The sequence below is a fragment of the Amblyraja radiata genome, chromosome 24 (genome assembly GCF_010909765.2).
Source record: "Amblyraja radiata isolate CabotCenter1 chromosome 24, sAmbRad1.1.pri, whole genome shotgun sequence".
Taxonomy (NCBI): domain Eukaryota; kingdom Metazoa; phylum Chordata; class Chondrichthyes; order Rajiformes; family Rajidae; genus Amblyraja; species Amblyraja radiata.
The window spans coordinates 4,119,339-4,133,884 of NC_045979.1; the positions used below are offsets into that span (position 1 = coordinate 4,119,339).

Genomic DNA, 14,546 nt, shown 5'->3' on the forward strand with positions numbered 1-14,546 from the left:
GAGCCAATAAAGTGATGAACTGAATGGTCTCCTATGTTATATGGCTCTATGATTTAATGAAAGGCATTTAAAATATTGTTAATATAAAAAACGTAGTCAGAAATGGCTTTCCCTTAGAGAATTGGATTGTAGGGAATGCAGCCTAATGGGAAGAATTTCAAAACCTAACACAGTTCAATTGGCAAAGTATCCCTGTGGAGTCTTGTTTCTGCTCCCAGATGGGTTGACATACATCTGATTCTGTATCAACATGTCATTGGTTGCCTTCACCAACATTGAGTACAAGAGCTCGGTAGTCATGCTGCAGCTTAATAGTACTTGTATTTTGGTCAAGGTAGGCCCTGTTTGGAGTATTGCATGCTGTTGTCACTCCTCTTCAAGAAGAATGAGGAAGCTTTGGTTGAGAAGAGATTAACCCGAATGCTGCCTGGATCAGAGGATATTAATTATAAGGAGTTATATATTAGATATAAGGAGAGTTTAGACAAATTTGAATTGTCTTTGGAAGGACAGAGGTTGAGGGAAGAACTGATAAAAAGTATATACAATTATGTCATAGGCAAGATAGACAGTTATTACCTTTTATCCAGGGTGGAAATAGCAAAGAGAGGGCATAGATTTAAGGTGAGAGGGACACATTTTAAAGAAGATATGTGGGGCAAGTTTTTCTAACCGAGTGGTGAGAGCTTGGAAGATCGCAGCCAGAGGTAGCAATGGAGGCAGATACAATAGTGCCATTTAACAGTCTTTTAGATAGGCACATGGATATGGAGGGATATGGATTACATGCAGACAGAGGAGATTAGTTTAAATTGGCATCATGTTCGGCATGGACATTGTGGGCCAAAGGGCCTGTTTTTTGCTGTACTTGCTCTATGTTCTATATTCCCTGAGAATAACATAACAAAGGGCATGGTGATCAGATCATCTTGATGCCAAGATCCAGCGATGGGCAATGGATGCACTCATTAATAATTGCTTCATTTATATTTGCAAGCAAAATATGTGGCTGGGCATGGGATGAATATATAAGCATTGGGCAGAACATGACATTGCAATGATGCCACCACTGACTCTGCTGCTGTCCTTGCAACCATTGTTTTTTTTGCTTTCAACATAAAACATAGAACATTAATCAGTGGAGTGATTAATGGCCCACAATATCTGTGCCAAACATGATGCTAAGACCAACTATTATCTGTGTGCACATTATCCATATCCCTTCATCCCCTGCTTATCCACATGCTGTGATAGCACCTCTTCCCTTGGTTGTTGCTCTGATCGCCATCACTGGTAGACAGGCCAGAAGAAGTCAATTGGCACCCTGGACACAGCTCCTGACTGAGTCGAGGCCACAGCCATGTCCAGTTGGCTATGATTGGATTAATCCACCTGAATCTCGTCGCCCTCCTCCTTAACCGTGGTGGCACGGTAGTGCAGCGTTAGAATTGCTGCCTTAGACCCATGTTCGATCCTGACTGCCGGTGCTGTCTGTACGGAGTTTGTGCACTCTCTCCATGACCAGCTTGGGTTTTTTCCAGGATCTCTAGTTTCCTCCCACACTCCAAAGACGTACACGTTTGTAGGTTAATTAACAAGGTATGTTATTGTAAATTGTCTCGTGTGTATAGACTAGTGTTAGTGTGCGGGGATCAACCATGATCAATATGATCAGCCATGATCATATTGAATGGCGGTGCAGGCTCAAAGGACTGAATGGCCTACTCCTGCACCTAATTTCTATGTTTCTATCACTGGTCAACATGGACTTGGTGGGCCGAATGGCCTGTTTCCGCACTGTATCTCTGAACTAAACTAAACTAAAAAAAAAAAACTTAGCAGCTAAGGCAATTCCACCCAAAGGGGGAAAAGGGTGCGGGTGAGTGGAAAGAGGGGAGAAAGAAGAGGAGCAAGGGTGGGAAAGTAGGGCACTTCTCTACCAGCTGTGTTCTCCTTTTGCAGGCTTGGAGGATGTCAGAGCCGCCGGAACCAACCCATAAACACCATTGCCTCTTCTACGAGGTCAAGACTGAGCTGCTGGGACAGCCCTTGACAGCCAACACCTTCTTTGAGGCTGGAGGAAGTGTGAGAATGTCAGTGCCCCCTCAGCTCCCCACAGACAATGAAGGAATGTGCCCGCACATGGAGGCAAAGACTTAGCCACGAGGCTAAACCTGAGACCAGCAGCCCCTTCTCCAAGGCTGAGCAACCAGGGTAAGCCTGAGACTGCCAGCACCTCCTCGTTCGAGGCAAAGGTGAACTGCAGGGACAAGCCTGAGATCGCTGCACCTCCTCCTTCAAGACCAGGACTGAGTCCCCGGCACCCAGTGAAGTCAAAACTGGGCCGAGGATCTTGATCAGTTGGCAGGTGGGCTGAGGAATGGTTGATGGAATTTAATACAGAGAAATGTGAAGTGTTACATTTTGGGAAGTCTAACGAGCAGTGAATGGTTGAGCTCTGGGGAGTGTTGTAGAACAGAGAGATTTGGGAGTTGTGAGTCTGTGGAATTCTCAGCCTCAGAAGGCGATGGAGGGCGGTGGAGGCCGGTTCTCTGGATACTTTCAAGAGAGAGCTAGATAGGGCTCTTGAAGATAGCGGAGTCAGGGGATATGGGGAGAAGGCAGGAACGGGGTACTGATTGTGGATGATCAGTCATGATCACATTGAATGGCAGTACTGGTTTGAAGGGCCGAATGGCCTACTCCTGCACCTATTGTCTATTGTCAGAGATGCTGCCTGTCCCGCTGAGTTACTCCAACATTTTGTGTCTACCTTCGATTTAAACCAGAATCTGCAGTTCTTTCCTACAATATATTTAGTTTACACCGAAGATAGTTACTACTCAGCGGGACAGGCAACATCTCTGGGTAGAAGGAATGGGTCGAGACTATGTTGCGTTGCTTGGATTTAGTTAATTGGTCTTGGATTGAAGGTTGACGTTCGGCAGGCGCTAGGACCCAGCGACGCACCGAGTGCGGCGTCTATGGACTGACTGCTCAAGCCGTCGCCGAATCCGCAGCGTGTGCACATGGACTCGGCGCCGGGACAGAGAGGCAGCTTCAGCACCACGGTCAGCGCCCGCATCCTCGCAACGCCAGCTACTCGCCTCAGCCCAATGCCTCTACATTCAACCTGTGCCTTCCGCCACCTTCTCTTCACACCATTGCATTAACTGCAACGCCAAAGAAGGAGAGGTGGAGCGAGACGAAATATTACAAAAATGCTGATTGCATTACTCCGAGGATAGAACCACCACTGTTCCATTCAACCCAATGAAATCCAGATGTACCATCGACTGCAAAAGATAAATGCCTCGTGTTGATGCGCCGGTTGCATGCTAAAATAGTTGGTTATTTACAATAACCGAGAAGTAGATCTACGAGAAATTGCTGGATCAGACTGCAAGTGGATTAAAAGGTAGAGTATACTCATGTGGAGTATATGCGTGCATTATTAATAGATGCTAATTATATATATTATATATTTATATAATATATAATATATATATATATATGACCTGTATTATAAATAAACTTCAGTCCACCATCACCCTCCCCTGTTTTCATCTCATCGAACCCTGTGTTGAAGTTTAGTGCATGTGTGGAGAAATGTTAATCCGTTTATAAATTTTTTTGTTTTGGCCTTCTGACTGTATTGTATAATGGTTGAAATATATTTGTGTGTGTGTACACGTACGAGGGAGAGAGAGAGAGAGTGCATGCTCCTTAAGACTTCAGTTTCTGTCTTCCAATAGGTAAGGACTCTTAATGTCAAAAACTGTAGGAGCGAGCATCTTTGGCCTGGGATGTTGAGTGTCTGCTGTCTTTTATTGTTAATGATTGAGCCATGCCTTCCATGCTTTAGGTTATTGCTCAAAGTTCTCACACCCCAACCTCCAACCCCCAGATGTCAAGGCCCACACATGTCTGAGTTGGGAGTTGCTCACTCTGTTCTTTTAGGCTGGACCCCAGGCTCATGATGAGCATGTCTTGAACATGTAGCACAAACACTGATCATTTGCCTGGCACCTTGGATTTTTTCATTCTGCGTATCTTTTTTTTTCAATAGGTGCAGGAGTAGGCCATTCAGCCCTTCGAGCCAGCACTGCCATTCAATGTGATCATGGCTGATCATCTCCAATCAGTACCTCGTTCCTGCCTTCTCCCCATATCCCCTGAATCCGCTATCTTTAAGAGCCCTGTCTAGCTCTATCACTCTACCACCTAAGCTAAAAAAAATAAATTCCAAAGCACTTCAGATAAGTGTAAATTGAGTACAATTTGAAAGAAAGCTTTGCAAGATGTAATTAATACCTGTGACAAAAAGTGTAAGCAAAAGGATTTGATTTGAAGATATTCTGAGTGGAAGAAAGGTTTTAGAAAAGGCAGATTATTTCACAAAGTTCACAGTTTACAGATAAATTTTAAACATTAATATCTCCATCACTCATGAAAGCTAGGAATGGGCAATAAATGCTGGCCTTGTCAGTAACGCCCACACCCTGAGAATGAATAAATAAAAAAAAACATTCTTAACAAGAAGCAGATGGGGGTGATCTAAATCACCACAGCAACCAAATCATTTTTCTTCGTGCAGCAAACAGGGACAGGAATCTGTTTTTATTTATAAGATAATATTGTTTTAAATTATGAGTTGTGCTTCATTCAATTTGGGGTCAGTTGATGTGCCCGAAAACAGCTCTCGGCATTGTTGGAACAAGTTAGTGCAGCCCACATCATTGACATAGGACTAATGACAGACTGAAAATCTATCAAGAAATGGTACAATGTCAAATTGCATTTGAAGGGGATTGTTACTCTGGGGAATTGCTATCCTCTAAAATGCAGTCTTCAATTTGAAAGTCCGCACACATTTTGAGAATAAATTCCTTTTTCGAACTATTATGAATTAGTGGGCTGGATGTTCACCTTTGGTCAGAAAAATACTTTGTCATTAGAAAGAAGTATCTAAGTTAATGCTTGTCCTACACCCAAATATTTTGTGCCTCCATTTTCTACACCATTTCTCTCTGTTGTCCTCTCTATTCTTCACCAAGTCCATTCTTCTGGTTTTTACAACTCTATGCCAAATGCCCAATTTCATGGTGAGTTGAGATAGTAAATGGAAATCTAGAACTCAGTTTGCTGGGGATCCGATGCCCATTTCAATTTCTACACACAAATTGTCCGATGTCAAGAATTTCCAAATAAATATCTTGCGTGAGGGATCAACTTTAGTTGGGTCACAATTCACGTTTTGTGTGCAGTTCTAGTCGCCCCATTGCAGGAAGGTTTACACAAGGGGGTAGGTTTACCAGAATGCTGCCTGGATTAGATTGTATTAGGACAGTATGGTCAAACTGTGATGTTGTTTGATTCAGGAAGTCTGTGCTTCCTGTCTGCTTCACATGAATTTGAAGATGTTGCGGATTTGAAAGACCGTTTGCAAGATAATTAGGCTGGTGTCACTTGTGTCTCCCTTGCTCAAAGAATCATCGGTTTGCTCTGACTGAGCCTTCTCACACACATTCCTTTGCCAAATCATTGACCACTATGATTTCAAACTCTGAAATTCCCTCTGGAACCATTTCTACATCTCTACGTTTGGATGGAACTTAAAATCTCGCCATATCAAAACTGTTTTCAAATCTCCATGAATCTATATTTTGTATGATTCACCTGAGGATGGATCACTATTTTAAAAGAACCATATAAATCCAAATGGATGTTGATTCCAAATAGTGGGGACACAGTGGAGGATGTTGCTCAGATTGCGGAATATGGGATTTTGATGAACAGAGGGACACTGATCAGAGGCTCATTAAACAAAATTTCTTCCATTGTGATCAGAGGACTGCATTGTATCTACCATTCAGCAGTGAGAGAATTCAAATCCACTTCAACCACTTGAGCCTAGTATGTTGTTCGGATAGTGAATACTAAAGTGCTGGTGATGTACCACTGGAGGTGGCTTATTTCAATTGAGGTTAAATAACTATTTAACGAAATAAAACCATGAATTATTAGTATAGTATGATCATCGCAATCTACAGTGCAGTATTGGCTTTCAGGTGAGGTCAAATATCGTATTGCACAATTTCAGAGAACAAGGGAGTGAGATCCCAGTTGTCCTGTCCTGTCCAAATATTATCCATTAACAAGCATTGCTTAAATAAATTAACTTATCATTAATAGTTTGCTGGTTGTTGAAGTTGGTTTCAACATTTCCTGCTTTACAGCAGGGATAACATTTCAAAAATAATTCTTTTTTTGTGTGTGTGGAGCACATCAAAGCTTTATGAAAGGCAAGTGAATAAGTTTTTCTCTCTTTGAATGATAGAATGAGTGCAGGCTTTTCACGGCAACGGAAGGTCGATCAAAAAATAGGATGATGAGGAATGTGGTTGTGAAGGTAGCAGCTGTAAAGTAATCTGAAAGGAAGCTGGTCATGCAATTGACAATGGAAAAGAGGAAAGACAGCAGATGGGATTAATATATAGACAAATGCAGAATACAAACAGATCATTCAGGTTAACTGGTTGTTATCAATATTTCTGCTATTGCCAGGACTCCTGGCATCCATCTTCATCTCAATATATGATTATCCTTTATTCCTTTCCTCCTATGTGCCTATCATCCATTACTTAAATCCATCCCTGTTTTATAGAGATGTAATCAAATGAGATGGAGAGGGAGGGTGGGTTTCTAAAGTTAAGTCTGCAAGTTGGCCAGGGCATAGAGGTCACTATGAGGACACATGTGACTGCACATGCTGGAATCCTGAGCAAAAATCAAACTGCTAGAGGAGAGCTCAGTGGATCAGGCAGAATCTGTGGACGGAAATGAGCAGATAGATGCCTCAAGTCGGAACCCTGACCCACAGAGTTCCTCCAGCAGTTTGTTTATTGCTCATATGTCACTAGTTCAGCTTGAACTGCAATAATATCACCAATTGAGAACACTGCTGTTTTCAAAGATAGCCTGGTCTTGAAGGAGTCTTAAGAAATGATCATTTAAAATTTGCACGGCACAGTGGTGCAGCGGTAGAGTTGCTGCCTCACATCACCAGAGACCCAGGTTCAATCCTGACTGTGGGTGCTGTCTGTATGGAGTTAGTACGTTCCCCCTGTTACTGCATGGGTTTCCTCCGGGTGCTCCGGTTTCCTCCCACATTCCAAAGACGTGCGGATTGATAGGTTACTAGGCTTCTGTAAATTGTCCCTGGTGCGTAAGATAGAAATAGTGTAGGGATGATTGCTGGTCAACGAGGATTCAGTGAGCCGAAGGGCTTGTTTTCATGGAGTATCTCTAAAGTAAAAAATATCCTAATCATTTCACAATGAGAAAATTGACCTGCAGAGTTCTAATTGTCACTAAAAACGAGGATTATCTTCAGGCTTTGGACCATTTAATCAGCACATTGCTCCAAACTGGTAATTTACAGGCCCAACAGTAGAACTACTGCCGCTCATGTTGGAGAAGAACTTGAAGCATCCAGAACGTGGCATATTGATCCTGATGTAGATTAGATAACTTTTCATGGGTGGAACTCAAACAGATGGTAGTAAATGGACAGTCTGAAGAAGGGTCTCGACCCGTAACGTCACCCATTCCTTCTCTCCAGAGATGCTGCCTGCCCCCGCTGAGTTACTCCAGCTTTTTGTGTTTATCTAGTAGTAAATAGATACTGTACTGACAGCCAACAGGTAACACCAATGATGCACAAGTCATGTCTGAATAGCATGGATTGGCATGGGGTAATGCTGCTAAATCCTGATGATGCAAATTCTTATTTATGATAGAGTTCTGTTTTCTGGCAAAGTATCGCTGGACAGGGCTCAAACTCTACGGCGAGAAGAGAAAAGATAGGAGTTAAAAGCGTAGAACACAGCACAAGATATTCATACATTTCTCTCCTGCGATATCGCCCCCCCTTTCATCAGCCAGTCTCAAGACAGTGAGGCTGCCTGATAAAAATGTAAGTTAGATGAACACTCAAAGAGATTTTTGCAAAGAGTTTTATTGTGTGATTTGGTCCGTCTGTAACCTGGCACCAAACTCACTGGAAGTGGCTGAAACTGCTGCGATAATCTTGCATTTGACACATTCATCATTGATAGCAGATTTTGTTTCTCAACACTGATGACATTTCAATAATAACAGTTCACAGTTGTACGAGCTGTTATAGCAATCAGTCAATCTCCTTACCTTTCCCTAACAAAATGGCAACCCTATTCGGAGGATAACTAAAACCAAATTAGAGTTGTGTGCTAGTATGCATATATGCGGTTTTGTGTGTGCACGCATGTATATGTTGTGTCGGTCCTTTCATGATGTTTGCTTTGCACTTTGCTGAGAAACAACCCAGTTGCATATTTCTGTCAGTGTCTTCAGACCTTTTGTTTACTTGCGTCATCTGTTTTATTGTGAACTGCACAGCATTCCTGTGAAAATGAAATGTGATAGATTGGCTCAGTTGCTGGCATTTACCTCTGATCAGAGTTAAAACTGCAATACATCCCCACACTTCAGAATAATCTATAGCAACATTCTTTTCCATAATTAGTTTTAAAAGTTTTAAAATAATACTGAAATGGGTAAGAGTTGTCTATAAGTTAAAGTCCTAAATTGGGACAAGGCCAATTTAGAATTTTTAAATGGTTGCAAGGGCTCAGGCCCAACATGTTGCTGTTGAAATGAAGGACACAGCTTGCAAGAGTAGGGAATCCTGGATGACAAGACACCTTGAAACTCTGGTCAAGAAAAAGTTGGAGGCGTATGTCAGCTGAGATCAGGTGAATTCCTTGAGGTGTTTACGTGGTACAGGAGTAAATTTAAGAGTGAAATCAGGACGGCAAAAAACAGGACATGAAATAGCTTTGGCAGGAAAGGTAAAGGAAAATCGAAAGAAATTCTACAAATATATTTAGGGTCAAAGTAAGAGTAACTAGAGAGAGAGTTGGGCCCCTTAAAGATCAACAATGTCATCTACGTGTGGAATATTGATGGCCTGAAGAGAACTCGCATTATAGCATCATACAAGTGAAGGTGCTGGAAAATGCATAAAAGTGGATAAATTGCAGGGGCCTGATACCATTTGGCCTGGGACATTATGAAGTGAGGGTTGACATCTCAAGGTCCTTGCAGAGATATTTGTGTCATTGACAGCCACAAGTGAGGTACCACTTGTGCCTTTATTTAGGAAAGGCTGCCAGGAAAAGTTGGGGAATAACAGAGCCTAACACCAGTGGTGGGGAAGTTATTGGAGGGGATTCTGAGAGAAATGATCTTCATGCATTTGGAAAGGCAATAACTGACTAAGAATAGTCAACATGGCTTTGAGTGTGGGAAATCACGTCTCACGAATTTAATTTAATTTTTTTGAAGAGATGATCAAGTGGAGTGCAGTGAATAGTTGGCTACATGGACTTTGTTAAGGTTGCGCATGGTAGGCTGATCTGCAAGGTAAGATCACTTGGCATCCAGGGTGAGCTAGCCAATTGGATGCAAAGCTGGATTGAATGAAGCAGAAAGAGGGTAATTGTAGAGGTTTGCATTTCAAACCAGATGCCTGGTACATTGTGGTGCTATAAGGATCGGTGCTTGGTCCGCTGTTTTTGTTATTTCTATTAATTATTTGGATGAGAATATTGGTGTGTGGTTAATAAAGTGTGCCAATGCCACTAAAATTGGTGGTATAGTGGAAAGTGAAGATTATTCACTGTGAACCAGGGCCAACAGTCTTCCAGAACCAGGGCCCACAGTCTTCCAGAACCAGGAGCCACAGTCTTAGAATAAAGGGGAGGTCATTTAAGACTGAGGTGAGAAAAAAACGTTTTCACCCAGAGAGTTGTGAATTTGTGGAATTCCCCACCACAGAGGGCAGTGGAGGCCAAATCACTGGATGGATTTAAGAGAGAGTTAGATAGAGATCTAGGGGCTAGTGGAATCAAGGGATATGGGGAGAAGACAGGCACGGGTTATTGATTGGGGACGATCAGCCATGATCACAATGAATGGCAGTGTTGGCTCGAAGGGCCGAATGGCCTCCTCCTGCACCTATTTTCTAGGTTTCTATTATCTAAGATTACAATGGGATATTGATCAACTATGCTAATGGGCTGAGGAATGGCAGATGAAGTTTAATTTAAAAAAAAAACAAGATATTGCATTTGGGGAATGCGTGCCAAGGCAGGATTTACACAGTAAATAGAAGGGTCCTAAAGAGTATTGTAGAACAGAGATTTAGAGGTGCATGAAAGCGGTGACAAAGGTATTCAGATTAGTGAACTTAGGACACTTGCCTTCATTGGTCTGGGTATTGAATACCAGAGTAGGGACATCGTGTTACTCCTATACAAGTTGGTGGTAAAGCCACATTTGGCGTACTGTGCACTCTGGTTGTCTGCAATAGGAAGAATACTTCTCCTTTTTGTAATTGAATGAAATCTCCTCCATGCACCCAGTATAAATAGATTTGCTGTGAGATTTTCTGATGGGAGTTGAGGATAATGTTCATATTTGCATCAGCATGAATCTACACTAAAGGTACTAACCAGTTCTTTTTTGATCAAAGTTACACTGATGCTAATTAAATTCAAAGAAATGAGTCCCTTTGATGTATTGATAAAAGACACACTGAGCTGGAAAACTAGAATGCCATTGTAACTATTCTTTCAGAAAGGTTTTAACAATTCTAGCAATTTTGTTATTAGGAAAGCTATTTTAGTGGCTTACATTCCACAATGGAAAATGTCAACCAGGTTTGAAAAGACTTGGAGATTGTTATGAATAATGATTCCATTTTATTTTCTTTATTTTTGAGCACCATTTCCTTCCTTTGAAAAGTTTATGTTCAGTTAAGGTGCAGCGGTAGAGTTGCTGCTACAGCGCTTGCAGCACCGGAGACCCCAGGTTCGATCCTGACTACGGGTGCTGTCTGTACGTAGTTTGTACGTTCTTCCCATGGGTTTTCTCTGAGATCTTCGGTTTCCTCACACACTGCAAAGACGTACATGTTTGTAGATTGATTGGGTTGGTATACAGTAAGTGTAAATTGTCCCTAGTGTTAGTAGGATAGTGTTATTGTGAGAGGATAGCTGGTTGGCGCAGACTCGGCGGGCCGAAGGGCCTGTTTCCACTCTATCTCTAAACTAAACTGGTAGGAATTTAGACTAGTAAGAGCAAGGTCAGCATTTATTACCCTTCCCTAATCTTTCTTGAGAAGAAAATGATGAATTACCTCCTTGAACTGCCACGATCCTTGTGATGGTGATCCTCACCGTGCTAATAGTGGTTCAAGCATTTTGATCCAGTGAAGAAGTATCTGCAATATATTTCTAAGTTAGAAGGATATACAGCACCTACATCTGTCTGTGAATTTAATTACTTTTACATTTTTAACCATACAGATTCCGTGGACGCAAATGGTGTGAAACTAATGTCTACATGGTAATATAAGCAAGAAGATTAATGGGTTGGATCGGAGAGGCCATATTACGTCTTTTCAAGTCATGACTAATGGATAATAAAAACTAACCCACATCATAATTTGGAGGTAATTAAGCCACTTCGAAACTAGCTGATCAGAAATATGCCAGTTTCCTAATGGGTTGAGGTTGATGGCTAGCCAAGGCTTCCATGGTTAGAAAGAAACAGAATCTGCCAACCACTAAGCACACACTACTATCCCCAAGGAGAATGGATGATGGACTAGGAAGAACGGCTTTAGGATTTCCATCCTTCCATCACTTTACCTATCCATGGCTGCTCCAGTTTCTGTGGAATGGGAATGGAATACTTCCACTCCAGAACGACAGCAAAGAATTTCTCCTACGTCGATGTTCTACAATAATAGTCTGGCGTCTACAGACAGGGATCTTGTTTCACAATCTATTGGTCTCTTCTTGATGCTACTTGTTGACTTAGTTGGGATCGTTGGAAATGTTGCCGTGATGCTTGTAATTATCAAGACTCCATTATTCAAAAAATTTGTCTTTGTTTTCCATCTATGTTTAGTGGACCTGACAGCTGTCTTAATCCTAATGCCCTTAGGGATGGTATCCAGCTCTGCTCTGTTTGATGACATAGAGTTCAGTGACACCTTGTGTCAGATATATCTATTCCTAAGCATGTTATTCATTAGTGCATCTATATTATCTATCCTGGCCATTAATGTCGAACGATACTACTATATAGTACATCCGATGAGATATGAAGTAAGAATGACACTAAAGCTGGTGATGTCTGTCATTATATGCGTGTGGATCAAAGCCATCTTAATGTCAATAATTTCAATTTTGGGCTGGAATTCCCAAGGCCGCGTGAACAATCAGTGTTCCTTGCAATGGGATGGAGAGATGTACAGAAAGGTCTTCATATCTTTCTTTGGCCTGTTTTATTTTTTGTTCCCGGTCTTAATTATTCTGATAGTCTACTGCAACATGTTCAAGGTGGCCAGGGTGGCAGCAATGCAACACAGACCATTGCCCACATGGATGGATACACCACGGCAGAGGTCAGAGTCACTCAGCAGTAGGTCCACCATGGTCACCAGCTCTGGAGCACCAAGAGGATCTCCACAAAGGACATTTGGAGGGGGAAAGGCAGCTGGCATCCTCATCTTGGTTGGGGGCCAGTTTGTGTTTTGCTGGCTGCCATTTTTTGCTTTCCACTTGCATTCTGCTATGACCCCAAATTCAATCAGGCCGAACCTCTGGGAGACAATTGTTACTTGGGTCGGATATACCTCCTTTAGTATTAATCCCTTCTTTTACGGATGCCTCAATCGACAGATCCGAGGGGAACTAAGCAAACGCCTCACCTGTTTCTTTAAACAGACAATGGAAGAGGATCTCCGGATACCCAGCCGAGAAGGGTCTATTGAGGAGAATTTCATGCAATTTCTGCAGAGGACAGGTTGCAACACAGAAACTAGGTCCAGCTACGATGCTTCCAGTCCAAAGTTAGACCAGTCAGTCCTGGGTTTCAGGATACCTGGTCAGATTGCGGAAGAAACATCAGAATTCCTTGAACAGCACATAGCCACTGACTTTACGATGTCCAATAGTTGTATTAGAATGAGCAGGTCACCGAAACACGATGCTAATATATGCGAGTAAAGTTAACCAAATCATTTAAAGTGAAATTGTTCAACCTCTCATGATTGTTTCCAGAAATAATCCGAACCAATGGGAAGCCATGTATTTTACTGTCTTTGTTTTGATATTCTTTGTCTTATTTGATTGAGATTTCAAATTTCATTTCAATTTCTAATTCTTGCCAACAGGGATAAAAAAACTATCACATTTGAATAGGTTTTCTATAATATGCCTCAGACTCATTGTAAAAATATGTTGATACAAGAAAGTGCAGGAGTAACTCAGCGGGTGAGGCAGCAACCCTGGAGAGCATGGACAGGCGACGTTTCGGGTGAGGACCCTTCTCCAGACATCAGTAGCTTTCCTCATTCTCTGCAGAATTTCAGGTTGATTCTGCATTAAGTTGGCTGCTGATAATGTGCTCTATGAAGAGAAGGGGCAATTTCAGACTTGCAGAGTTAGTACAACTTGCATTGTTACAAAGCCTTTATTGTAATTAAACACCCCTGAGCACTTTGCAGTTTTTCAAACAAACAAGCCACATTAACATCAAGCCACACACAGATATTGAAATAGGTGACAAAAGCTTGGCCAAAAAAGGTCGGTTCTAAGGAGCATCTTTAAGGAGGCGAGAAAGGGACGTTAAAGAGGGGAATTGCAAATCTCAGAGCAGATGATGGCATAGTGACTTGTGTTAATGTCCAGGATGCATAGAAACCTCACGTTGGGGAATTGCAAAGGGTTGCAGAAGGTTAAAGGACAAAGAACAGGCAGGGCATGGTACAATTTGAGTGAAAGATTAAGAATGTTAAAATAGAGGCATTGTTAGATTGGGGGATATTGTTGGTCAGTAAGCACGTGGGTGAGTAGCAGGACAGGCAGCGTTTTGTATGTGTTCAAGATTGTAATGGGTGAAATACGAAAAACTGTAATGAATGCTCTTTTTGCATTCACTCTTCACATATTACAATTTGCAGCAAACTTAAAAGGAATATCCACACCTTTCAGAGTGCAACACCTCTCCTTTGTATCAATCTCCTTTGGAAACTAGTTAAATTGAAAAGTCTGGGTAAAAAGGCAGAGGTCTGCTGTTTGATGTGCTGCAAGAGGATTTGTAAATGGTCAAAGATAAAACAAAGAACAAATGGTTAAATGATTTCAAACTTTTTTTTGGAGTCTCCTATTTGCAGCAGAAGAACTGAAGAAATCCACAGATCTCCGAGAACTGAAAATGAAACAGTCAGAGCAAGACCTACACCACATTGTGGGTCTCAGAAATTGGACTCCAATTGTCTGCTTCAAGTTCATGCTTGCTCAGCCCGAGGTTTAGAAATTAAGGTTTAATCATGTTTGAAGAAATCCAGAATAAGATGATGTTGTTACTTATTCTGAAATAATAGACCATGGTGATACAACGTTATGGTGTTGTTTTCTTATTGCTGCCGA

At 41.8% G+C, this 14,546-nt stretch overlaps 1 protein-coding gene across 1 annotated transcript; it reads left to right on the forward strand.

Annotated features, from left to right (window-relative positions):
- Positions 1-3,101: 3,101 nt before the first annotated feature.
- gpr61 (G protein-coupled receptor 61) lies at positions 3,102-13,326 on the forward strand. Its single transcript, XM_033042187.1, has 2 exons — positions 3,102-3,418; positions 11,412-13,326. The coding sequence occupies exon 2, from the start codon at positions 11,763-11,765 to the stop codon at positions 13,119-13,121; it is 1,359 nt and encodes a 452-aa protein (XP_032898078.1). The 5' UTR covers positions 3,102-3,418; positions 11,412-11,762; the 3' UTR covers positions 13,122-13,326.
- The last annotated feature ends 1,220 nt before the right edge of the window (positions 13,327-14,546 follow it).